Here is a 27,153-nt window from a genome sequence, read left to right as displayed (position 1 = left end):
CTTCCACTGGTCTGTCTGTTGCCTCTCCTGTAACTGAGCAAGGATGTGGCCTAGAGGTGGACTGGGCAGGTGCCATAGCGTTAGGATGTCTCCCTTTGCTGGAAGAGGCAGCAGGAGTTGGGCTGTGCAGACGCCGGTGCTACCAAGAAGACAAGATTGTCCACCTTTTCTGGGAGGGGCTTTGGCAACGGACTGTACAGTTCCCAGCATGTGTGACCATGTCCTAACTCTGAGGAGGGCTGCGGTAGCTCAGCTCTGACGTATACAACTGCCTCCCAGCATTGAAAAGGGCTGCAGCAGGCAAGCAGTGCAGTTCTGCTGCTCCCATCATAGGTGGCAAGCCTGTGCCGCAGAGATACAAGATTGTACAGGGTCTCCTCCTCCCTTAAGTAAGTATGAGGGTGCGGGGGGAGGGGGCAACGGTGGGGGGGGGGGGGGTTGATGCCACAATAGAAGATCAGCATGCCCCATGAAATGAGTATACGCCTATAATTAGTTAGAACAATTGGTAGTGTAATTTGTTTTTATTACAGTGTGCTATAACATTAGAACGTGCTTGTAATAAGACAATTACTGACAGATACTAATATGCATCCGCCTTTGTTGGAATGGTAAGTGTCATGTTGTGATGGGGGCACTAAGACCTTTCAGCACAGATTCCTCCTGGGTTTACAGCTCAACCATTACACACAAGTGGTGTATCATGTCATTTATTGCTTAGCCTTATATAATCCATATCATCTTGTTTGTTTACTTATTTGGACAGTGTAGTTTCTGCTCTTACTTTTCTTTCCAAAGATAAGTTCATATATGGTCGCGAAATAGCGAAATGATTTAAATGTTGTACAGTGTATCTTACCAGAATGATACATTACATAGTTCTATTATTTTACTATTTTTGTAGCGTCATCCCAATGATATGTTGATAAAAAAAAATCGAATCATCACAGATGAGTTGTGAAAAATGTTTATTTAACCATACTTAGCATGTTCAAGGGCAGGAGACCTTCATAAAACGAACAGAAAGATTCATTCTGCCGTCGGGAAATTATTTGTTCTCAAAAAACATTTGACACCATTACAGTTTGAAAAGATGTACTGGGCAACAATAAGGTTGATGCATAGACATTACTCACCATGAGATCCCAAATGGGGTTTGTGAAAAGAATCATACACCCGCGTGCAAAGATACTAATAACATTCGAAAGTGTGCAAATCATGCTCATTCAGTGACTATGCAGCCAGAAACGTTTTTCCCTCTGAGCCCAAGACTATGGGGATAAATGGAGGCTATGAGTAAATATAAATATACATTTAGCCACTGGGTGGCGCTCCGCACCTATTCTATACACACCAATCCATCACGGCAGCCAGAGTGCGCCGAGGTAATAACCAATGTTTATCATCCGACAGATTCTTCCTTTCGACCTCGAGCAATGCAATATGGCTGCAGTCAGAGCATCATTAAATGAAGCACAGACCAATGCAAGGATATTGCAGGGTGGCTCTCATCGCTATCCTCAAATGACCCTATGTAAGTCTCCAGAAAAAAGTTTAGAACCCGCTTCAACCTGGATCTGTTCTCTAAAAGGATATAGAGGCCAACCACGAGGGAGGGAGAAATGAAAAGCCCAGCATAGACTGCACCGATGGGTACATTAACACAAGCACTTCCGTGGTATCTCGGAGGTTCGCATGCGAACGTTTGGATTCTTAAGGTGTTCTGTCACCCTGAGGTCTGTTGGCAATGACGTGAAGCGTGAGAAACAGACGGTTTATGTTTTTCATAAGCTAGTAAAATTATCATGGATCTTAAGTCGGCTGAATAACTGCTGCACAGCTCTGGGGCACCTAGCAATCCTACTGCAAGAACAGGAACAGAGTGCATGTCCTGCAATATTGAGGGGGGGGGGGGTATTCTGGCCTAAGGTGTGGTGCTGGGCAGGCGTGTAGCCATCATTAGTGCAGTGATGAGGAGGAGCGTGATAAATAAATGAAGGAAAAATAAAAAAATATAATAACTCGTTATTGTCATTTTATTTTTCCCTGCTGCTGCAGGTTTGCGGGGCGGGGTGGAGCTGCTCTGCTCACAGATCGGGGGAGGAGTGGTGAGCACTCTAAGTTAAACGTGAATGTTTGGTCAGCGGTCTTGGGCCAGCCAAACAGTCATGTGCACTTTGCATGTTCTATACCCAGGCTGCATTACAGCCTGCATGGAGAACATGCCTGTAGTGTTGCGGACAGTTGGGGCATGCCACTGCCGCACACGCCCCTCCCACTGTTAATAGGTGTTATACCCCTGGAGCGTAAGGGGCCGTTGGTTTGTTCCAAGCGTATGCGTGGATACGCTAGTTATGCAATAAAAGGCCCGGGGCTCTGGGCGTGGTCAGGTTAGTTTGCCGCCACCAATTACACCACACGTGTCCTGTGTCTTGTCTGTCTAGGCCCCAGGCTAGGACACTACACTGGTGACGAGGTGGTCCACGACCCACCACTCCACGTGCCCTGCTGCACCGCGACGCCGCACTGACCTGTTCACGGCGCTCTGCCCAGCGCTCCCGAGCGCCGACGGCCTGCTGTGGCCTAACTCGCACCGCTCCCCGGTGCCCCGTGAAGTCTCCAGCCCACCTCCAGTCTCCCCAGCGGCGGTGTCCCAGCCATCATGGCCACCGTGCTGCATCTCGAGCCATTTGCAGTCACAGGCCCCCCCCCCCCCCCCCCCACAAGCTACACGATGGAAGAAGTGGGTAGAGCGGCTGGAAAATCACTTCTTTGCTGCAGATATAGCTGTGGGGCGACGCCGCGCTATGCTGTTGCATTTGGGAGGTGAAGCTATCCACGACATCTCCAAGGACATCACAGAAGGCGACCCGCCACACACCTACGCCACCCTCCGCGACGCCATCACCAGGTATTTTGAGCCGTTTGCCAGCGCAGATTATGAACGCTTTCTGCTGCGCCAGGCGCGCCAACTCCCTGAGGAGTCCGTCGACGTTTTCTACGCTCGACTCAAGAAATTAGCCAGCACGTGCACCCTCCCCGATGCGGAGGATGAAATTTGCGCCCAATTCATACAGGGATGCACCTCCTAAAGCTACGAGAGAGAGTGCTTGAAATGGACGCGATGTCAATGCGCGACATCCTGGCCCTAGGGCGGTCTAAAGAACTCTCCAAAGCCCGTGCCGCCCATATGGAGCCGAAGTCATCGGTAACGGTCAAAACAGAACCCGTATGTGCCATCAAATTGCACCCAACGGACAACCGAGCGAAGACCCCCAGGAAAGGGCGCCCGAAACAAGGACAATCCACCCACGACCAGGCCTGCATATGGTGAGGAGGCTCCACCCCCCACAAGGTTGCCTGCCCGGCGCAAGGCAAAATCTGCAGCGTGTGCGGAAAAGCAAATCATTTTGCAAGTGTCTGTTTATCGTCTCAAAGGAAAAAGCAGAGTGGCCCACCCAGGAGGGTGCGACAGGTGGCGCCACACCAAGATACGTCGAACAGCAGCGACATGGACGACGACGGGGATGATGCAGCGTCCGTCCACGTGGTGCGCATGCTCAATACCCTGGCAGCAGCGTCTTCGACCGAACCGATGTGCTCCGTCCAAGTGCATGGCCAAGCGATCAGAGCCCTCATCGACACAGGCGCCACGATAAACCTCATGGCCGCCAGTGTGTACCAGAGCCTCGAAGACGCCCCCGCACTCCACCCCACCCGAGTGCAAGTGTTTGCCTACGGAACCCGGCGCCCACTGCGCCTGTGCGGAGTGTTCCGGACGACTGTGTCCCACGACTCGACGCAATTACAAACGAAGATCTACGTGTCCCAGGAGGGATCAGGATTCCTTCTCGGCATCATCGAACGTGTCACGGGACCCACACCGTGGGTGTCACCCATAGTCGTGGCCAAAAAGCCGAAGCAACCCGAAGCAGTAAGAATATGCGTAGATATGCGCATCCCCAACCTAGCAATCAAGAGAGAGCGCCACCTGACACCGACCATTGATGACATCATCAGGGAGCTCGCAGGGTCCAAGTGGTTCTCCAAAATTGACCTGCGGTCAGGATACCATCAGATCCCTCTCCACCCAGACTCGCGCTCAATCACAACCTTCTCCACCCATGCAGGCCTGTGGAGATATACCAGGTTAAACTTCGGCATCTCAAGCGCGGCGGAGGTGTTTCAAAACATCGTCCACAACGTCCTCCAAGGCCTTGACGGGGTGCTCAACGTGAGCGACGATATCCTAGTACACGCCCCAACCCTGGAAGAGCACATCAGACGCGTCCAAGCAGTGTTCAACCGGCTAAAGGAGAGAGGACTAACCCTCCACAAAGACAAATGTGAATTTCTACGCAGAGACATCAGTTTCTTTGGATACAAATTCCCTGACCAAGGAGTGGGCCCTGACCCGGAAAAAGTCAAAGATATCCACAACGCTCCAGCCCCCACGTCTGTGACAGCCGTCCGCAGCTTCCTAGGTATGGTGACGTACTGCGGGCGCTTCATCAAAGACCTGTCAGATCTAACAGGGCCCCTCCGCGACCTAACCAAGTCAAATGCCACCTGGAAGTGGGGCCCAGAGCAGCAGGAGTCGTTCATGAACATTAAATCGGCCCTGTCGGCAGACACGACTTTAGCCTACTTCAATCCACGACACGAGTCTCAACTATTAGTTGATGCCAGCCCCACTGGCCGAGGAGCGGTCCTGTCGCAGCGTCAGACATGCGGAGATTGGGCCCCGGTGGCATACGCCAGCCACACGCTGACACCCACCGAACAGCGCTAATTGAACGAGAAGCGATCGCCATTCTATGGGGGTGCCGCCGTTTCCATATCTACCTCTACGGACATCCTTTCTCAGTAATCACCGATCATAAGCCCCTTGTACCCCTTTTCCAAGGCTCATCATCTCGACCACCAACGAGAATCGAAAAGTGGGTGCTGCAGTTGCAGGAGTTCCAATTCACGGTGGAGTACAGGCCTGGCACACGAAACCCAGCGGACTATCTATCGAGACACGCCCGTCCAGTCACAGACACGGAAGCGGCGGAAGCAGCAGCCACGGAAAAGTACGTCCGGCTCATTGTCGAGCGGTCGAAGCCACGTCCAATGTCCCTGGAGGAAGTAGCAAGAGCCACTAAAGATGATGACTGCCTCCAGATCGCAATCCATGCCGTAGAATCCGGCGACTGGAAGGCACTGCAAAACCCGGCGTCCTTCCGCACTCAAGACGCCCAAGCGGTCCTTAAGGCCCTGTACCAAGTCAAGAACGAATTATCAGTGTCTACAGAAGGATGTCTCCTGAGAGGCCCACGCCTCGTGCTGCCCAGCAGCCTCACCCAGCAAGCCGCCCTGCTGGCACATGGAACACACCAGGGGATTGTCAAGTAAAAAAACAGACTCCGAAGCAAATTGTGGTTCCCTGGACTCGACAGAGCCATCGAGGAAGTAGTTCACAGCTATCCGGTATGCCTAGCGACCAGCCTACTGAACCCTCCAGCACCAGTGATCACCGAAGACGGACCAACATCCCCGTGGGTACGGGTAAGCGCGGACTTTGGTAGCCTCCCAGGAGGCAAACACATGCTTGTCGTGGTGGACGACTTCTCCCGCTACCCCGAAGTAGAAATTGTAACATCGACAGCAGCAGCGGAGGTGATCCCGAAGTTCGAAAAGATCATCACCACCCATGGGATTATGAAAGAAGTCCGCACAGACAATGGACCCCCGTTCAATGGCAGCGAGTTCACAGAGTACCTGCAGAGCCACAGCGTCAAACACAAACGGATAACACCAAGGTGGCCGCAGGCGAACGGCGAGGTCGAAAGGCTAATGAGAACTCTGAATAAAGTCATTCAAATTGCAGTCGCCGATGGTCACTGTCTAGAGCTAGCCATCTACCAGTTTCTCCGAGAATATCGCCAGACCCCACACTGCACCACAGGAATCGCCCCAAACCGCCTATCATTTAACCGAGCCATTGCTGACACCATCCCACACCATCCCAGGTGGGAGACCGCTCCAAATCCCAGCAACCGATCCATGGAACAACGCACCAAAAACAACCAGGGAGCATCCCGAAGGCGGAGGGCCGCAGACAGCCCCATTCAAGTCGGCGACGCAGTCCTGGTGAAAGATCGCCATCCCGGCGGAAAATTCCGCCTGCCGTTCGAACTGGACCCCTGGAGAGTTACTGAAGTGCACGGAACAATGGTCACAGCCGTCAGGGACGGAGAGGTTGTCACGAGAAACGTTTCATTTTTCAAACAAGTACCTGAAAGAGGAGAAGACCTGGAACCGGACGACTGGCACCTAAACCACCTGGAACCGGACGTCTAGCACCAAAGCCCACCGTGCAGGCCATCGGAACCAACCAAGACAAGCACCCCGGCACGTCAATCCGAGGACGTCACCCCGAGCAATGGGGAGCCAGCGAGACCGGCGGAAGCCCCCAGCGGCGCCAGAACCAGTGAAGCCGAAGAACATCCCCCAGCCACAGCCGAAGGTCGCAGCCAATCGAGATACAGTCTGCGTCCCTGCCCCAAGCCTTCCCAGAGGTACCGAGACTTTGTGGCCCAGTGCTGGCGTTGAGATGATCTAGACGATGGACCCCGCCGAGATCGAAGTACGACTGTTAAATTTTGTGCTTTTGGTGTTTTGAATTTGTCAGTAACTTCAGAGACTGTATCATAGACTGTCTAGCGAACTTTGGCAAACATTGCAACCTGTATAGACAGCAGTTCCACCCATCGGAGACATTTGTGTATTTTTCTTTCTGCCAGTTTTGTTTCATCCCTAGGTAAAGGAGGAATGTAGTGTTGCGGACAGTTGGGGCATACCACTGCCGCACACGCCCCCTCCCACTGTTACTAGGTGTTATACCCCTGGAGTGTAAGGGGCCGTAGGTTTGTTCCATGCGTATGCGTGGATACGCTAGTTATGCAATAAAAGGCCCGGGGCTCTGGGCGTGGTCAGGTTAGTTTGCCGCCACCAACTACACCACACGTGTCCTGTGTCTTGTCTGTTTAGGCCCCAGGCTAGGACACTACAATGCCCAGCTTCTCAGTCCCCATCTGAGCGCGGAACCATGAAGCTCAGACAAATCCAATGCTGCACTACAGTGTTGTGATTGGCTTAGAGGAGACGCTGCACTACAGTGTTGTGATTGGCTTAAGGGAGCCTGGGTGCTTCCTGTTCCGGCAGAGCGGAGGGACAACGGAGGAGAGACGCGGTGAGGAGGTAAGTTTAATTTTCTTTTTCTTAACCCACTCTCCCCCCGATCCGTGCCAGCCCCCACTGTATCAGTGCAGTGGCACTGAGGTCAAGGCATCTGATTAGCCACTATACCCAATTTCAGGCTGTCTTTCACTACCCCTGAAGGAATAGGCGGTACCATTTGATGAGTTGTTGCAGCCTGTTCTCGCTACAGAAAGCTTCATCTGTCTGTTGCACATAATACTACATGGAGTGCTCTTTTTGAGGCGGCCCCTGTGCTCGTGATTAGATGGCATTCTTGTCTATCTCACTTCACTGGTCTTGACAGAATGGCTTTCATCTAGAGGTGGGGGAGCCAGCAAATTAACAGGTGGAACCCAGCCTGAGCCGAGCCAAGAGCCCCTGAATGTGCCAAGCGCCGACATTGCATTACTGAATATCTACACTTTCATACCTGTTGATATTTTTTTCAATATTTCATCCTCGACATTCTGTCCTACTGATGAAGTGGGTTCAGTTTGCAAGGGGCATATCGAGGCCCAAAAATATTTGCATGTAAAATATGCTACACACCTGATGTTAGAATATAACAAGGTGTCTTCAAAATTCAAAAAAACATATCCCTTTAGCACGCAGAAGCGTTGTACCTTAGTACATCTGATTGTACCTATGCATCGAGAAATACTTTTTTAAAGTGATCGTTTCTTGAGCGTTTTCTTGGTGACGCTGGTGTAGAGTGCATTGCCGAGTCTGCTGATGGTGAATGTGTGGGTGACTATCTTTCTGGATTCTGTGGAGATCCATCTGAATGTCTTTCGGAGTAGGCGGAGAGTGTGGAAGCAAGCTGAGGAAACTGCATTGATTTGGTGGTTCATTGTGAGCGAAGAGTCCAGTATGATGCCAAGGTTGTGTGGGTGGTCGATCGGGGTGGAAGGGATCCCAGAGGACTGGCCACCTGGAGTCATCCCAGGCTACAGAGTGGGTCCCAGGATGAGTACTTTGGTCTTGTCCGAGTTGAGCTTGAGGCAGCTGTCTTTCATCCAGGTGGCAACAGCCTTTCATAGGATTGAAAACAGGAAGGGACCAAATAAAATTGCAGTGAATGTAAGAACCAAAGCTCAAGTTTAAAGAGTGCATATGAATATTTGATAAGAAATATAAGGAGGTCTACTTGGAAAAGCATAACTATACAGAGAAGTCAGTTTGAGGAGAAAAAGCCTGATAAAGAACAACAGAGGGTCAAATAAGAAGACAATGGTTGAGAGAAAGTTTAAGGGTAGGCCTGCAATATTGAGACCCACTATAGGTGTGTTTACACAGTAAGGTATCTAAGTATAGAGAGAAAGAGCATACAGGTACTTTCATTTACAAATTAAACATAGCCTGTTTTTAGAAAAAGACAAAGATGGGATGAACCTTACAATATTGGATATGGCTGGATGGATGATCAACCACCTTGTTAAATTGCTTTCTGGATACAGAAGTATGGTGTCTGCACTCCGGTTTCTTGACTCAGTGATGGAGATGAGAGTAGGTGCCTTTTTGGATGGCTGAGTATTTTATGGCTCATAGATTTCAAAATCCAGCTATCATTTTTTCACTAAGAGGTGACTATCCTACACAAATTTGATTGATTGTGTTTACTGTGAGACAACAAAGGTTAATCAAGAAAATGCTATGGAGACGGCCTACTTAGTTTGCAAACCTTCTGCTGCAGCAAGCTAGCTATTCTGAGGAATGTGCTAAAGGTACCATACAGGGTCACAAAATGGTAAGCAATGAAGGTCTTTACTGGAGTTAATGCCTTGTAATCATGAGGTATTCATCCTCATAGCTAATCCCACCCATGGGTAGTCTCATCCTGTTGCATAGCTGCAGTGACCTGGGGAGGGCATATATCTTCCTGCGTGCAGGCTTGTAAAGTGTCTACTGTCCTCGCTGTCCCTACGACCCACTACATTTGAAAACCCTGGGAGGACTGCTGCCTTCTGCATCTTCCATATACTCAGTTCAGTTCAGTTCAAATTTCTTTATTCGGCACTTAGAAGGATACCATAAAAGTACATATAAAATTTCCTTTAAAAAACATTTAAAAAACACATTAAAATAATTTTTAAAAAGAGAGCTAAAGAACATTGCATTCATATCGAGAAATTTCTAATAATAGTTTCTGGTTACAGGGCATTACAGTTATTTGCTTCTCTAGTGTTCCTTAGCCTCATCGCCACTTTAATAAAACTTATTGTACAAAGCAATGTATATGGGTCCGAGGCTTCTTGTAAAAACAGTAAAGCTGCTTTCGCCTGTCTAATTTTGGCTCTTTTGAAGATCCCTACTAGAAATTTTCGTCTGGGGGCTGAATAAAAAGAACATAACAAAACAAAGTGAAGGGTATCCTGCGGAGACCTACTGTCGCAGCCGCAGGTACCCTTCGACTCCACTAGTAGGGTAAATCCAGAGGGGACTGAGAGTGGGTGATGTAACAAATTCAGTTTGAAACGGGTCATATAAAATCTGTCCTGTGCATTGTACATCACGGCAAGGTACGGTTCCATTCCATAAGACTTTTTCAGCAGGCTGTACACGTAAACTGTGGTTTTATTTTTTTCTGTAACAGCCCTATTTGTGGATCTCCATTCACCGTATAGCTTTTTAACCAGCGACTTATTCTGGGCATGTAGGGTTTCTGGTGCGGTGAAAAAGTTTTTGCAACTGATTACCTCCATGGAGTCTTTTACATACTTTATCCTGGGTATGTGGCCCCCTCTGTCCCGGTTCAGACAGTCTTTGTTGATTTGCCTACTAAGGCCAGCCTCTGAGTTGGTCCAGATTTTAATCCAGGCTAAAAGCGGCCTGATCTTTATTCGGTCTTCTATATAGGGCTCTCCCAGTTCTTCATGTGTGATGTAGGATGGAGTACTTTGTGGAACTTTCAATAACCTTTTAAAAAACTTATTTTCCTCCACCTGAATCTGGTGAGAATGCTTATTTGTAAAACCCCACACTTCTGACCCATAGACTGCTTTAGCACAGCATATGGACCTGTACAGGTTAATTACTTGTTCCGGCAACCATCTGCCCAGTCTTCTTACATAGCCCATTATGGCCCCTGTTGATGCCACCAGTTTTGCTGCGTGTTTTTCCAGCAGGGATCTGAAGTTTAATTGTTCATCAAATAGGACGCCTAAATATGAAAAGGACTGGACCAGGCCGATTTTATGAGAGCCTATCTTATATACAAATTTCCTTTTAGCACTTGCTCCAACTGTCATCACGTAGGACTTTTCCAAATTGGCTGACAGGTCAAGTGTGGCCATAAAGTTAACAAATCCATCTATCAACTTCTGGAGGCCGCGCAGTGTTCTAGCTAACAACACCGCGTCGTCCGCATAAAGTAGGACAGGCACTGGGTGATTACCTATTTGTGGAGAATCCACTCTCAGCTTGGATAATTCTTTGTCCAGATTGTTGATATACAGAGAGAATAAGAAGGGCGCTAAAATGCAGCCTTGCCACACTCCACTTGTACATGAGAATGGTTCTGTCTTACTTCCATCTTGGTTGTATCGGACCGTTGCTGATGTGTTCCAGTGTAAGGTCTTCAGGGTGTTGACTAGCTCTTGTTCCACCCCCAAGCTTATCATCAATGACCACAGTTTTTCTCTGTTTACGCGGTCGAAGGCCGCTGAAAGGTCCATAAACCATAGATGAATTGCCCCCTTACTGGCGATGGTGTTCTTAGCCGTCAAAAGGTATAAGTTCAGGCACTGATCGGTGGTCGATCTTCCCTCCCTGAACCCATACTGAACATCTGTGAGTATTTGGTTGTCCTCTGCCCAGTCTTGAAGGCGGTTTAAGATAGCACGACCCAACACCTTCGCCGTCACGTCAATAAGGGATATAGGACGATAACATTGGGGGTCATCCCGATTCCCCTTTTTATAAATTGGGACAAGTGTCGCTGAGGACCAAGAGCGGGGCAACCCTGCCACAGTTGCCTCGTTCAAGACCCTCTTGAGAATGGTAGCCCACAATGCTATATTACTCAGATAGAGATCAGGGGGTATACCATCAGGTCCTGGTGCTTTATTTTTAGTTAGCCCTAGGATAGCCAGCTTTACTTCTGCCAGGGAAAAATCTAGTTGTGCGGTCAGATTTGACCTCTGTACATCATCCTGAGTTATTTTCCCTGCATAATTATACAGGCTCTGCAAATGGTTATGCCATTGTTCTGGTAAAATGGGGTTCAGTATTTGTGGTCCACTAGGGGCCTGGAAGCATGGTTTATTTATGACATTCCAGAACCCAGCCATGTCTCCTCTTTCTGCCGGCTCCCTTAAGTCCTCCCAAGCTTGTGTTTGAAGGTTTTCTTTACGGTTTTTCAGGGCCTTTTTATATTTCAGTCTATAGTGAGCTATTCTTAAGTTATCCCTAGGGCGCTGTTTAAGGCTATGTTTAAGATCTTTATGTGCCTTAATACAGTCTTGATCAAACCAGCGGGATGTGGCGTCTATTTTACCTCTTTTTGGGGTCTTTAATAGGCCATCTACCAAACGTGCTATTTCTTCAAATGCACTTACCACCACCACTCCCTCATTGCTTTGATCAAGGCATATGTTTATGACATTTTGCCCTGCTGTTACGAGGCTCCTATAGAATTTATCACCATCTATCTTAGCCCACCTAAGCCTCCTCCCCTGGTCTACCGCCTTTTCTATTACATCTGCTCTACTTAGTTGTTTCTTGCAGTCTATGCATTTTAGTTTCATAACCAGGGGGTTATGGTCACTAAAGATGCTGGTCTCGATTGCCATGCTACCAATCCCATCTTTAAGTGGCGTGGACACCATTATAAAATCTATGTATGAATGGCAGCCTCTGCCCTTAAAAGTTGGGTCGGGTTCCTCGCTATTGCTCAGTTCTATCAGATCCATTGTATGAACCAAGTTATGTTTTTTCATGATTTTATCCATTTCCCACCCCCTGCAGAGTGTATAAAGTGTGGTCCTTTTGCCATAGTGCACCGTGACCAGTCCTTGTTTAATGGTCTCAGATTCTCACATAGGTGGCAATTGAAATCTCCTGTAAGGATGATGCGTGAAGAGCCTGTTACTTTATTCAATGTTAAGTGCCCGTCTAGGTGGGAATCTAGTTCTTTTGTTACGCTTCCCTACTGGTTGTACCCACTGCATTATACCAATTTATCACTGTGATGTTGGTCCCTTTAGTATGAGCGCCTATCGCCTGCATATTTTTTGAATCCCAATTATAATTAGACCATACCCCTTGTATGCAGAGGTCTAGATATATTAACAGTCCTCCGGTTGCTCTCCCTGATATAGATCAAACAGCAGGGACTGAGAAACATTTAAAACCCTCTATGGCATACTGATTGGGATCAACCACCCAGGATTCCTGCAGGCATATCATTTGGAATCCAGTAATACACTGTCTCCACTCCGACAATTAAATTTAGTTGCTAAGCCTGCTATATTCCAGGATATAATTCTGAGACCATCCTGGGTGACTGAGATATTTGCTCCATCCGCTAATGAACAAGTTTTCCCCTCCTTCCCGACTATTCTATTGTCAGTTGGTGCAATTGTGTCTTGTGCATTTGGACTTTGTAGCTCCATGACATTCTTAATACTGGCCCCCCTGCTACTACTTTCTACTGGGGTGTTAGATATAGTGTTATCCTTTTGTGGGAGCCCTTCCCAGAGTAGTCCCCCATCAGGTTGTAGTTTACAGTTTGTACCGGAAATGAGTCAGTCCACCTCATCCAGTACACAGAACCTATTCCAGTGAGCATACAGTGAAGTAGCTGGGTCATATGGGGGAGCCTGCCACTGTTGCATTCTATTCTGGGGAACGTGATGGTGGTAAGCTCTACTTGAATGAGCCCTGTCTGTGTGTAGTGGTCTTTGGGGTGTGATGGGGTAGAAATACGATAGGTGCAGCGGATGTATTTGAGTATTAGTATTACTCATCTGGGCATTGCATATGTAATTCACTGCAGCGGTGTCCCTGAAGTTTATGGTAATGATGTCTCCTGCTATTGTTTTTACTCCTTTCCCAATCCACTCCCCTCTTCTGACAGCTAATATTTCTCCAGAAATATTTGGGGATAATGGTCTATTTACCCTTAACCACTGCACACATTTATTTTTTAGCTCGAAATGATTTTCTCTTTTCCCTTCTTTCAGAGGAGGAACCCCTGTTAATACTACAACGAAGGGTAGAGCTTCGAGGTGAAGGTTGATTGTGTGGAAGCGAGCTGTTTTCTCCTGTATGCTTTTAGGCAGGGTATTTTTGGTCAAGTTATTTGTCTCCTTCGGGTTATTATCTATATTTCCATTAGTGGCTCTAGGATTTCCCTCTCCCTGATCAGCCTGTGTATGGAGGGTAGTGGCGGTGGGGCCGGCTGGTTTGGGGGCTCTGGTATTTTTTGAGGTGGCAGTTTGTATCCCCATCTTGGTATTTTTTAATGGTGGGTTAGAGGCAGGTACTACCTTGTCCTTATGTGTGTTATTTACTGTTCCCCCTTCGTGGCCAGCAAGGGCTAAAGATACCGGTGAAGCAACCGGCTTTGAGGTGCCTACACCCCTGTTGTTTATTATAGAGGTTAGTCTGCCGATCTTAGACATCAGAGGTTTTATGTGGGTAATAATAGTTTCTTCCAGTCCTGCCTTTAAATCGGCTACCATGTTTGCCACCCAACAGGGTATGCCTGGTGTGATGTTGGGGACTGGTGTCACTAGATTGTGGTTTGCCATCTGATTTTTCCCTTTCCTTTTGTTGTTTACTAAAGTGTCTTTTGTACTTCTCTGGCCTATGTTGCTTCGTCTCGCCTTTTCTGGAGCGAGGGGGTGATTTAAGTCTGTCGAAATGTCCTTGACAGCTCTGGGAGTCTCTGTGGATGGCTGTGCGCAAGGAAGCTCCGCATAGGAGGACGTTAAGCAAAAGCTTATGTCTGGAGCGTCTGTTGCAGCCACTGAGAGATCATCTCCTAGGTCTTGGATGGTTATGGTCGGTGGTAATGAGAGCCTTCTTTCTGTGTTAACTATGGCCGTAGCTACTGCCCCTATGGTTTGTAGCAACATTTTGTCTATTGCTGTCAATGTGGGGAGGGGCTGTGGTGGATCAGCCTTCTGTCTGGTGTTTGATCGTAGCGTGGGCATCCTGGGGTTTTTGGCCACCTTCCTCATTTCTCTGTAGATGCTGATTGAGCAATTTAAGGGATTTTTTCCCTGCCGAACAAAGCAAAAGAACTGGAATCTGACAAGAAGTTAACCGTGTTGCAATGTTATAGCCGTGCAAAGCAAATACCTTTAGTAGGGGTGTTCTCCTAACGGCTGTCCATTACATGGTGATTAGGGGGGTGGTCCAGCCCAGCCTCCTCTGGCCTCTGAGGGCCGTAGAGGGCCCGCCCTTTGCCCAGGCTTCGCCCGGCGCCCGCCCGCCCGCGTCCCGTGCTGTGGGACACCGGCTGCTCTTTAGTAGCCCAGGCGCCGCCTGATGACACTGCTGCCAGGCACCTGGGATGGGGCCTCTGGGTAATGTAGTTCTTGCCCCAGATTAGTGAGCGTGCTGGCTGTTCCCCTCACGGCGTTCATCAGGTGCTATGGATGCCGTTCACCTCATGGCGCGATTGTGGCGGTATTAAAGCCTCCTCCTTTGATCAGGTAAGCCCGTAATTGACAAGCGCGTCCCGCGCTGCGGGGCACCGGCTGCTCTTTAGTAGCCCCGGCGCCACCTGATGACGCTGCTGCCAGGCGCCTGGGATGGGGCCTCTGGGTAATGTAGTTCTTGCCCCAGATTAGTGAGCGTGCTGGCCGCTCCCCTCACGGCGTTCGTCAGGTGCTATGGATGCCGTTCACCTCACCGCGCGATTGCGGCGGTATCAGAGCCTCCTCCTTTGATCAGGTAAGCCCGTAATTGACAAGGGCGTCCAGATACTCTCCTACACTTTCAGCTCAACTCAGCACTCTTAGTTTAGCTTAGCAAGGCCCAGGAGCTTCAGTTGCAGGGGTGCCTTTCGACGTTGACTCGGTCGTGGTTAGGGTGATCCTCTGGATTCACACTGCAGGCACTGCCAGGAGATCAGGAGAGGTCAGCCAACCAGGGCCGGACTGGCCATAGCGTGCCCCAGGCATTTTCCAGGTGGGCCAGAAGGTTGGGGGCCGATTTTGAACCAGTGGGTCTATTTTTGTTACTGGGGTCTGGTTTACAGCAGAGTTTCCCATCAGCTCCCCACCCCTCAGTCCGCTGTAATTGCCAGGGCTGGGTTGCGTTCTCAGTTCAGCCCTGCAGCCAATGCTGGACTTGAGGTTAGGATCACTGGGAAAACTTCATTGCACTGGTGAGCCACTCAGACTTGGGGTTTGGTATCATTGTTATGTTTCAACCTGCGAAAAAACCCAAACATTTTCTGTGGACAGCGAACCTGTCTCCAACACTAAAAAGGCAGTTTTAAAAGTTCAGCTCTGCACTCTGCACCCAACCCTCTTGGTTTTAATACATATATGCATTTGGCATGCTGGAAACTATTTGCAACTGAGGATGGCTATTTTGTAGGACTAGTTTCGAGTTTTGTTGTTTACCTGCAATCATGTACATTTCAATCCTTTTCTGGCATTTCATTTTAAAAAAATTGTTCTCTTTTTTTCCCTCCCACTGCACCCCACACCCAGTGACCCTCCCCCTCTCTGCCCCCTGCGAAGCCCCTGCTCTACCTCTCAGGCGAAACAATCCGCCCTTTGAGGGCCTCCATCCCGAGAGGACTGTGACAGAGGAGGCAACCTCAAACAAATAACAAAAATAGAGGAAGGAGAGAAGAAAACTACATTGCCCGCTATCATAAAAGAGAAGAAAAAAAGTATTCCATCATACCATACATGCTTTTTTTTTCTTTTCCTCTTCCCCTTCCATTGTGTATGTACATTCGTTGTTTTTTTTCCCTATACTTTTCCCTTTTTCTACTTCTTTATCTATACAGTCGTAAAATATTTATTTATCTAAATTGTATATTGATATCTCATTTATCTGTCCATTTGTCCATTTTGTGTATAAATATATCAACTTCCTCAGGATCGCTAATATTGTGCATCTTATTCCGCCACATAATTTTTAACATGGCCGGAAATTTTAGTTGTACCTGTTCCCCTTTACCTCTGAGCTCACTCATCCTTGAACCCAGCTCCTACCTTCTCTGAGCTGTCCTGTTACTCAAATCCAATCTTATCTGGGACGTGAAATCATCATGCATTAAGGAGCCCTCTTTCAAAGCCTTCCAAAAAACCAACTCCTTCAAAGTAAAATAAAAAAATGTGCCCTCTGGATTTCACTCTCCCACTCGATATCCGGTCTATCAGGCAAGCTTTCTCTTAGGAGGGTACAAACACAGGTCTTAATGTCTCCTTTCTCTTCCCCCCTATGGGGTTTTAAAAACCTCAGGTTATTGCGCCGATATTGTGTTTCTAGCCTTTCTAGAACTTCTTTTAGTATTCTGTTCTGCTTCTTTAACCCTTCAATATCTTTTGAATTCTCTGAGACAGTTGCCGACAGTGATTTGACCTTTCCTTCCAAAGTACAAATATGTTGCACCATATCATCAAATTTCTCCTCAACAGCTTCACATTTATCATGAATCCCCTTTTGATTGGATTCTGATATCTCGAATTTCCAAGAATATCTTGCCTTAGATTAAGAAACAGTCTTTCCATCGATTTTTCCCCACTTTCATATCTTTGGTCTGTTGGACCTTCTTCCTGTAGAGATTCTGAGCTTACATGGGCCATGATGGGGGAGGCGAGGACTAGGACCCAGAATGGATTAGAGCTAACATCAAGGCTTGGGCTTACACTTAAACCAGATATGTGCTCTCTATTTAGTCCCTTAGCATTATTAGGCTGTTTTTCGTCACTATTCAAGGTCAACTCTGCTAAGGCAGAGAATCAATTTTAAATAGTTAGGGGAGCTGAAGTCCTATGCGCTAACACTTTCTTCCCCTTGATTTGGGAGCTTGCAATATGCTCCATGATTTTAAAGTATGACTTTAGAGAGGGAGGCGGTTTGGTTGGAACCCTTGCCTCCTTTTGCCCACACCGCCGCAGTTTTCCAATACTCTTTGCACCTTTCTTTTTAGGTGTAACTGGTGTAACAACAATCGCCTCCCCAGCAGGCTGGTCCTGAATCACCCCTCCCTTCCTGCCTTTACTTTTTTTTCTCCCAAGGGAGTGATCTTAGCTGATATTGACTCCTCACCTGAGTCTTTGGCGTTGATGATCCAGTACCAATAACTTTCTCTACTGGCCCTGGCCCTGTCTCCTGCCCAGGGCCCTGCTCACCTGAGTACTCTGTTGGTAATTGGTTTGTTCCTTCACCGCTTATCTTTTCTCTATCAGTGGGCTCTGGAGGTGAGGCCAGACCACTGGAATGGTTGTGAATGGACTTAAGGTATCGTAAAGGGCACCAGGTACACAGCACCAGGTATCGTAAAGAGCACTAGGTACACGGCCCCTGACCAGCCCCTATTCAAGACTATCCGCCAAGTACCGTGGACTCTTTGTGCACAGCCTGGCCTGTGGTCAATTCCTGCATAAACTTCTGTCCCCGGGACCAGCAGGTCCAGCCCAGCCCTGATAAACCAGGGTTACATACCAAGTTTTGTGCAATTCCATTCAGCATTTTTTGCTCTAGTGCAAAGAAGAAATTCCTGTGCAAGCTATAATGCGAACCACAACTTTTATGACCCCATTCACTTTCTCTCACTAAACGTGGTATGCCAGTTACGCCTGCCGTGTGCAGATTTAGCGAACTGTGCTATAGCCATTAACCAACTAAAACGCATTTTCCATGGAGAGACTTAACCATACCTATGTAGTTGTGATTGCTAATTTTGTAATACATATATTCATTTAAATGTAAGTGCAAGTTAAATCTGTAAAGGCATGTATAACTAGTTTTATTTTTTTTAAATAACAGGTCGCTAATGCCACATTTTTGCCTGGGAGTCAAAGTAAAGTTGCGATTATCCAAAATATTGGTACCCAATGTAACGAACTGAGAAGGATGAAAGGTTAAATTAACCTTGAGGGATGCAAGCACGTGTCCTCGAGATTACGCCAGATGTGAGTTTGAAACGCTTCACGCAATGAGCTACCTTTCTGGCTATATTTGTATAATTATTCTAAGAAGACATAAGCATATGTTTCATTATTGCTATTTAGAAAAAGTTCAGTCGGTATTCAGAACGGCTGAGCTATTTTTGTGATTTGCAAATAACATTTCTCAGCATGTCACGGATTGTCATCGCTCTCATGGCAGTAAAAGAAATCAGGTGTGATGAATTGCAGCCCTTGGTCTATCTTACACAACAGAGGGGCACTTTACATTCTGGAAAGTAATACAAATGGCTGTGAGAAATCATCAGTGGGACATAAAAGGAAACACTGGAGCTTGCAATGCAGCAGATGCCATCAACCTTGCAGGGAGAGGAGGATTCATTTTAGGCAGAGAACCCAATAGGAGGCATCAATTTACCTGGATCGGGCCTAATCCTCCTCGCAGCAAATGACAGGTACTTTATTTATTTTTGATTCTCCTTTTTATTCTCTTTATAATTTATGCATTTATACTATGCCAGATTTGCCCATTATTACATATCATCCTCACTATCCACAAGAGTCTCTTAACTCAGCAAAACTTACCAGTGTCAACTAAGAAAACTCCATAGTTGTTGTGTAAATCAGAGCTCTCTGGACACTTCTCTATGCCAGCCTGGTAAACTTCTTCTGCTTCTTTAACTTTGTCCTTTAACAGAGACAGAACAAAGAAGAATTTAGATTTGTAGTAATAAATTCCAAAAACGTGTTGTGGTTATAAAAGTAGAAGTAAGAAAGAAGAAAACTTATACAGTAGACAAAAATATGCATCAACAGTAAATAGTCAAAAAATTGTGTACAACAATCAAATACAAGGAAGATTTTACCCTATAAGCATCTGCTCATGGCATGTAGTGCTGTAGATTCACATGCTGTGTATACTACTGCCATCTAGTGTTGGGTCCAGATGTTTGTGAGTTGTTTTTCTTCGAAAAAGTGTTTTGTTCATCGACTCCATTGTTAGAATGTTTTCCCGCACTGCGGGTGAGGATGAAATGTGGAGCAAACAAAGTATAGAGAGATGTCCATGCAAAAGAGGGAAAAAAAGATAGGAAAGGAGATTACAAAGAGCCACAGGTGTCCAGGGAGGAGGGTGGGCGCATGCAAATCTACAGCACTAAATGCCACAAACAGATGCTTACAGGGTAGGTAACATTTTCCATTTAAGGCATGTGTGGCTGTACATGCCGTGCATAGACTGCAAGAATTTTTTTTTTTTTTTCAAAAGTTTTATATAGCGCTGGCTAGACCCGGAGGTATCAGAGCGCTTTACATGTGTATCAGATCATAGTTATAGGTTACATCATAACAAAGGTTACATAGTTCTTAGAGCATGGCCGCATAGTTACTTGTAAGGTCGAGATAAACAACAAACACAAATACGTAAGGGGAAAAGCAGGCAAGGTCAGAGACTCAGGGGAGGGGGGGTTGGAGCTAGTGAAGTAGACAGATAATGAAGGAGGGAAAGAGGAGGGTAGGGTGAGAGACACAGCATGGGAAGAGGAGGGGAAGGGTGACGGGTACACAAACCGATAGACGAGTCAAGGCAAATGTCCAAAGTCCAGTAAGCTGTGATCCCAGGGGAAGTGGTATCACTTCCCTATCTCTGTTGCCAGAGGCTCCCTTTGCGTAGTGGACTCTCTCAGAGAGGTCTCTGAGACTCCAAGGCCTACATACTGGATCCTTCCCCAGAAAGGGGAGAGGGAGTGCTTTGGCAAGGGGTGCCATACCATACCTCAAGTGTGAGTGGCTCCCTTGGCGCAGTGGACTCACTCAGCGGGTTCGCTGAGACTCCAGAGAATAAATATTGGTTCTTTCCCCAACAAGGGGAGAAGGAGTGCTTAGTCAAAGGGCACGAAGGACAGGGGGTAGGCAGAGTAGCAGGCAAGGGGAGACAATTCGGGGGAGAGGGGATAGGAGCTTGGGACAAGACAATGAGGAGAGACGAGAAGAAGTCTCTCTAAAGACCGACTGGGTAGGTGACGACCAAGGAGGGAATCCACGGCCCATCTCCCCTATAGCTAAAGTAAGTAGATCCATCGGGCGTCAGACAAAATAGCTCAGTCTCAATACATTGAGAGAGGAGGCAAGGAGAGACATAAATAGAGGGTGGATGCGGTAGGAGACGGCAGGAGAGACGAAAGGAAGTGCAACAATGTGGTTCAACAATATATCAGGGAAACATCAAACAAGTAAACATTATATCAAACAATCAGCAATGCAGTAGGGGAGGAGAGAGAGGAGCGAGAAAGTAGTGGGGGGTAGGGGAGGAGGGAAAGTGAGGATAAGGGGACCGTGGTGTGCTGTGTTGCTCTCGGTTTCCCCATTGCGGTGGTTGAGGTAGTTACGCATGTTGATATGCCCGTCGTGGATGATCCGATGCTGAGTTGTGTGGTCCCTCTGGATACATTGCGCCCACCTGGCGAAGAAGGGAGCTTTCAGCAGGTTGGTGGACATCTGGAAGTGTGGGGGGACCTGCGCTCTGGTTATTTCAGTGTTCCGCTCACCTCCTTGCCATTGTGGGAGAAGAGAGGGTGCTGTTGGGAAAGGGGTACAAAAGGGGTGTTTATGGACGGAGCATCTGAATCAATCAAACACTCACACCCAGTCAAAAGATCTGGGTTTAATCCATCACCGTTCTTTAGCCCACTCTGCCACCCAGTTCAGACATGGCGATATGCAAATTAGTCTGACCCTGTGCCTCATGGGAGCAGTCCAGCCCGAACTGCCAAGCCATGTCTTCCCTGGACCGGAAACAAGCTTCTGAGGACCGGTTTATGGCATTCCAGCCGTCTTCAGCCCGGCTTGCTTGAATCCAGTGGCAAAGTGAGCAAGGGACTCACGTCTGAGCATACCCTGCCACACTTATGGCGACCAAAAGCGGTACAAAAGGGGGTGGTGATGGACGGAGCATCTGAATCAATCAAACACTCACACCCAGTCATAAGATCTGGGTTTAATCCATCTCCGTTCTTTAGCCCACTCTGCCACCCCAGTTTAGACATGGCTATATGCAAATCAGTCTGACTCTGTGCCTCATGGGAACAGTCCAGCCCGAACTGCCAAGCCATGTCTTCCCTGGACCGGAAACAAGCTTCCGTGGGCCGGTTTCTGGCATTCCAGCCGTCTTCAGCCCGGCTTGCTTGAATCCAGTGGCAAAGTGAGCAAGGGACTCACGTCTGAGCATACCCTGCCACACTTATGGCGGCCAAAAGCAGTACAAAAGGGGGTGGTGATGTACGGAGCATCTGAATCAATCAAATACTCACACCCAGTCAAAAGATCTGGGTTTAATCCATCACCGTTCTTTAGCCCACTCTGCCACCCCAGTTCAGACATGGCGATATGCAAATTAGTCTGACCCAGAGCCTCATGGGAGCAGTCCAGCCCGAACTGCCAAGCCATGTCTTCCCTGGACCGGAAACAAGCTTCTGAGGACCGGTTTCTGGCATTCCAGCCATCTTCCGCCCGGCTTGCTTGAATCCAGTGGCAAAGTGAGCAAGGGACTCACGTCTGAGCATACCCTGCCACACTTATGGCGACCAAAAGCGGTAGAAAAGGGGGTGGTGATGGACGGAGCATCTGAATCAATCAAACACTCACACCCAGTCAAAAGATCTGGGTTTAATCCATCACCGTTCTTTAGCCCACTCTGCCAACCCAGTTCAGACATGGCTATATGCAAATCAGTCTGACCCTGTGCCTCATGGGAACAGTCCAGCCAGAACTGCCAAGCCATGTCTAACCTGGACCGGAAACAAGCTTCCGAGGCTCGGTTTCTGGCATTCCAGCCATCTTCAGCCCGGCTTGCTTGAATCCAGTGGCAAAGTGAGCAAGGGACTCACGTCTGAGCATACCCTGCCACACTTATGGCAGCCAAAAGCGGTACAAAAAGGGGGGGTGGTGATGGACGGAGCATCTGAATCAATCAAACACTCACACCCAGTCAAAAGATCTGGGTTTAATCCATCACCGTTCTTTAGCCCACTCAGCCACCCCAGTTCAGACATGGCTATATGCAAATCAGTCTGACCCTGGGCCTCATGGGAACAGTCCAGCCCGAACTGCCAAGCCATGTCTTCCCTGGACCGGAAACAAGCTTCTGAGGACCGGTTTCTGGCATTCCAGCGGTCTTCAGCCCGACTTGTTCGAATCCAGTGGCAAAGAAAGCAAGGGACTCACGTCTGAGCATACCCTGCCACACTTGTTTCCGCTCCAGGGAAGGCATGGCTTGGCAGTTCGGGCTGGACTGTTCCCATGAGGCACAGGGTCAGACTGATTTGCATATAGCCATATCTGAACTGGGGTGGCAGAGTGGGCTAAAGAACAGTGATGAATTAAACCCAGATCTTTTGACTGGGTGTGAGTGTTTGATTGGTTCAGATGCTCCGTCCATTACCACCCCCTTTTGTACCGTTGGGAAAAGTGTGGCGTGATTTGTGAGTTGTCATGGAGCAAACGTCCTTGAGGGGGCCCCCTGTGGTCTATTTGCCAGGTTGCTTATCTCACCAGTGCTCCAGCGATGAGATGAGCCAGGATTGTAGGGCCTCCATTTTAAGGTCAGGCAGCCGCCACCACATGTGCTTTAAGTCCTTGCCACTGAGGGGGGAATTCTCTTTGAATTTGTCACTAGGTGGGTGCACCCACTGCTCACCTCTTTTCAGACGGTGCCATGCGCCCTCAGGGGTCTCTAGAGATTAAGCTCCATCGTCCGTTTTCGACTCTAGGTGCCATTTTGAAGTCAGCACCCGTTGCTGATCGGGGGCTCTCTCGTGCCTGCGTCTCGCACTGCGGTGGTGGGGGGCATCAAACAGTTCTCCGTTTCCCCGCTCGCCCTGAATAAAGGTTGGCCCTGCGATCCCTCACGGCGGGATGACAAGGCTGTGGAGCGATGTCAGCAAAAATGCCGGGCTGTCTCCTATCACCGCCGATGCTGTCAGTCCCCGCGCCTGCTTCTCAAAGCTCGCGTCCGGTATCGGTGGTGTCGGTGTGACCAGCAGAATGATGGACCTCCCGGGCACTCTGTTCGTTCGATATTTTGCACATGTATTGAAGGAAGATGTCTCATATGACTGGCGCATGCTTTGAAAAGTCAGTCTGTTACATCAGGAGCAGCATTCAATAGTGCATGTTACACCCTTTGCTGGACACCTAATAAGTGACAATCCTGAAGAGTCATAACAAGGTAAACAGCTGCAAGATTCAGCTGTCAGAGGAAACAGCAGATTCTCACGAACACAGTATTGAAAACGCCCATTTACTCGGCCAGATTAAAAAGCGGATGGATCGCCAGCTGATGGGTACTCTAATGGAAATAATCTGCTCTGAAAAAACAGCAATCCTGAAGGTGTACTGGCTTTCACTCTGAAAGAGCACAAAAGTGACGTTCTACTGCTTCCTCATGTGGTCCGGAGAATGACTGTTGTTGCTACTCTCACTGGGTTGTTCCCTGGCCCTAATAAGTACACCCAGCCGTGGCGGGGACAGTACTCCATGCTGCCACTACCTACAGTCAGTGACCAGGTCGAGCCTGTCGCAATTACGTTTGGAGAAGGAGCCCGCGGCTTCCCGTCCCCAATGTGTAAGGCATGGACAAGACGCCTGCTTCCTTCCAGACAGAGTACCCCTGGACAGTAAGTACCTGCTATGAGTATTGCCTTTCGTCTCCCAACGGACTTTTGTCTCTTCATTGGATGAATTTTGCCTGCTTCTATCAGGAGCAGGCACCCGGGCCTGGGCCAGCTGGAAGACCCCCTAGCACCGGTGCGGTCAATTATATGCCCCCAGGCCCCCAAAACACGGTGTCTGGCCTGTGGATGTTGTAGTAGTTTGAAGAAGTGTAGGAAGTACTGCTTGACCAAAATTAGCTTATTGGCGATCAAGTACATCCACACAGTATTGTTTTGTTAAGGTGTGGACCAGATAGCTGGTTTGCATATGTCAGCTATTGGTATGTTCCTCAGGATGCCAAAAGAGGCTCCCTTTTTGTGAGTGGAGTGAGCTCTAGAAAAAGTGATCAGAGTACTTTTAGCTTTAGCATATCATGTCTGGATTAATTTGACAATCCATCTAGCAATACCTTATTTGGATAAAGCCTACCCTTTTTTTGTAAATGTTTTTATTGACAGCACAGACAACATGGTACAGAATTATAAGTGGATCTCCCACAGTGTGGCTGCATAGTCACATAGCGTGGTTACATAGCATTGATAGGATTTGGAATATACCTATAACACAAAACAGTTTGTGGCAGTAGTGTCAACGGTTACTACATAATCAATAGCAACATGGCATTAAGAGAAACTGCCAAAAAGAGTCAATAAACAATTCAACAACTCGAGAGCTCTGGGGCCATACACAACAGACAGGGATACATGGAGATACAACATGTTCTCATGCATTTCATGGAAGGAGCCTGTTCAGCATGTGTACAAGTATAATTTAAGAAAGCAAGGACATTATCGATTTATGTGGTTCTGCATACCACTGGAGATAGGGAGGAGAAGAGACATGACTATGTGGAATGGCCTATAGGACAATGTTGAGTCAAAAGGGGGATTGGTGCCAACATAGGCAATATGTCAAGAGCATGGTGCAGGAGTATTGCGTAGATATGGGTCAATGTGTGGTAATGGAAGGCAGTGGAGCCAATGCAAAGTTGCTTGATAATATATTGTAGTCGGATGTAAGTGAGATAGCATGGATAAAGCCTTCCTTTGGTGTTGTTTAGAGAAAGCGACAAAGAGTTGATTCGTTTTTCTAAATGGTTTAGTTCCATCTTTGTATAACAAGAGGGCTGGCTTTACATCCAAAGTATGGACAACCTTTCTGCAACAGAATCAAAAAAGCACAGAAAGTTCTATAGACTGGTTAAATTGGAAGAGAGATACCACCTTAGGGAGAAATGTGAGATTGGTACAAAACTATCTCTGTGAACTTGGAAGAAAAGTTCTTCCAGGTTTAATGCTGGTAGCTCACTGACACGCCAGAGTGGAGTATAGCAAGAAGGAATATCACCTTCCAAGAGAGGAATTGAAGGGGGCAGGAGTGGAGGGTTTCAAACGGAGGGCCCATGGGCCTTGTAAGTAGAATGTTGAGATCCCATGTTGGGCTGGAGAAATTAGTGGAGGAATGATACTCTTGAGACCCTCCATGAAAGCTTTAATGAAGAGAAAGATGTCTTGCCTATTCTGAAGGTAGGCAATCACAGCAGCCAAGTGTAGATGAATGGAGGTGAAAGTTAGAACAGAAACATACAGATGTAATAGGTAACAAGCAATGCCCTGCACTCTGGCTTCAAAAGGAAAAATGTGTTTTCATTGACAGTAGCAATGTAACACAAATCTTTTCAACTTAGCTGCATATAAGGCTAAGGTGGTAGGTCTGCAAGCTTCTTTAAGTATGCTCATGTGTTCTGGATAAGGTTGAGGTATCCAAATTGGTTGAGGTATCCAAATTGGTTGTATGATGGGACCACGGCTCCCTAAACAATGCCATACATTTACAATGCTGTCTTTACAGCAAAAGTGTCTGTAGAGCAACGTTTTTACAACAAATATGCCTTTACCATAAATGTCTTAACCACAAAAAAGTAAGTATTTTACAGGTAAATATAAGGATATATATATATATATTCACTGAAAAAACCATAGGTTTCAGGCACGTTATAGTTAGGAATTAGCATTTAAAAACCTTAGAAAATCACTGAAAAAAACCATAGGTTTCAGGGGCGTTATAGTTAGCTGGACATTTCACTCGTACAAAACCATTGAAATTCCCCTGTTACTATAAGTTGCGCGCCTGCAATGCACTGCTGATGGCGTCACATATTACATCACTCATGGCATGGTCAGTGACATCACTCATGACATCACTGATGACATCACTGATGACATCTCAAATGACATCACTGATGACATCATCCAGTGAATGTGTGTCTTTCTGAAAATACATTTTTTTAATGTATGTATACTTCAAGCTCGATGGAAGAATAAATGGGTAAATAAGTGTCTAAATGGATAGTTTTTTTTGTAAAATTGATTGTATAACGGACTGATTAAGTGTATCTTAGTGAATACATTGCTTAGCGAGTAATGCTTAAATATGTAAATATCTGTAGCAGTCTCTCACTATGTGTATAATTGGCTGCATGGGTTGATGAGTAGCTACGTGAGTGTCTATATGGGTCATTAGTTGGATTTTTGAGTATCAGTATGAGTGTCTGAGTGTCTGTATGGTTTGGTGGGGGCATTACTTAGCGCATAGATGCATGAATGAGTGACTAAGTGTTTGTCTGTGTTTTTAAGACAGCATGTGTACACAACTGCATGGGTGGATGAGTGTGTGTATGGGTGTGTTAATGAGTGAATGACTGTCTCAATAGTGTCTTTATGAGTAACTACATATGTTTTAAACTAGTATATGTGAGTATTGGTGTATATAAGTGAATATATGTGAGTGAGAGTTTGGAAGAGTTCCTGTATAAATAAGTATGTGTTTCTATAAGTGATTGTTTAAGAGAGTAAGTATGGGTACGTTTCTTTAGTAGTAATTGGTGTGTGTGTAACTGTATATGCGAGTAAATGGATGTTTGATTCTTTATTAGCAGGAGTGACTATGTGTGTGAATAACTCTATGAATGAGTGGCGGTGTGTAACAGGATGTATAGGTGTATGAGTACATATAATGAGTGAGTACATGTATGAGTGACTATATAGGACTGTTGGTGAATGAGTGGGTGTGTATGTAGATCTTGGAATTACTGAAT

The 27,153-nt window shown here is 47.3% G+C and overlaps 1 protein-coding gene across 1 annotated transcript in view; it reads right to left on the bottom strand.

Annotated features, from left to right (window-relative positions):
- The window catches only part of TMTC1 (transmembrane O-mannosyltransferase targeting cadherins 1), a 1,524,654-nt gene that overhangs the window by 127,603 nt on the left and 1,369,898 nt on the right, over positions 1-27,153 (bottom strand). Inside the window, exon 14 of the mRNA XM_086952798.1 lies at positions 18,933-19,035. Within this exon, the coding sequence (XP_086808924.1) occupies positions 18,933-19,035 (103 nt within the window). The remainder of the gene's footprint in view (positions 1-18,932; positions 19,036-27,153) is intronic.

Source organism: Lissotriton vulgaris, chromosome 1_2 (genome assembly GCF_964263255.1).
Source record: "Lissotriton vulgaris chromosome 1_2, aLisVul1.2, whole genome shotgun sequence".
NCBI classification, from domain to species: domain Eukaryota; kingdom Metazoa; phylum Chordata; class Amphibia; order Caudata; family Salamandridae; genus Lissotriton; species Lissotriton vulgaris.
This window is presented reverse-complemented; position numbering and strand designations above follow the sequence as displayed.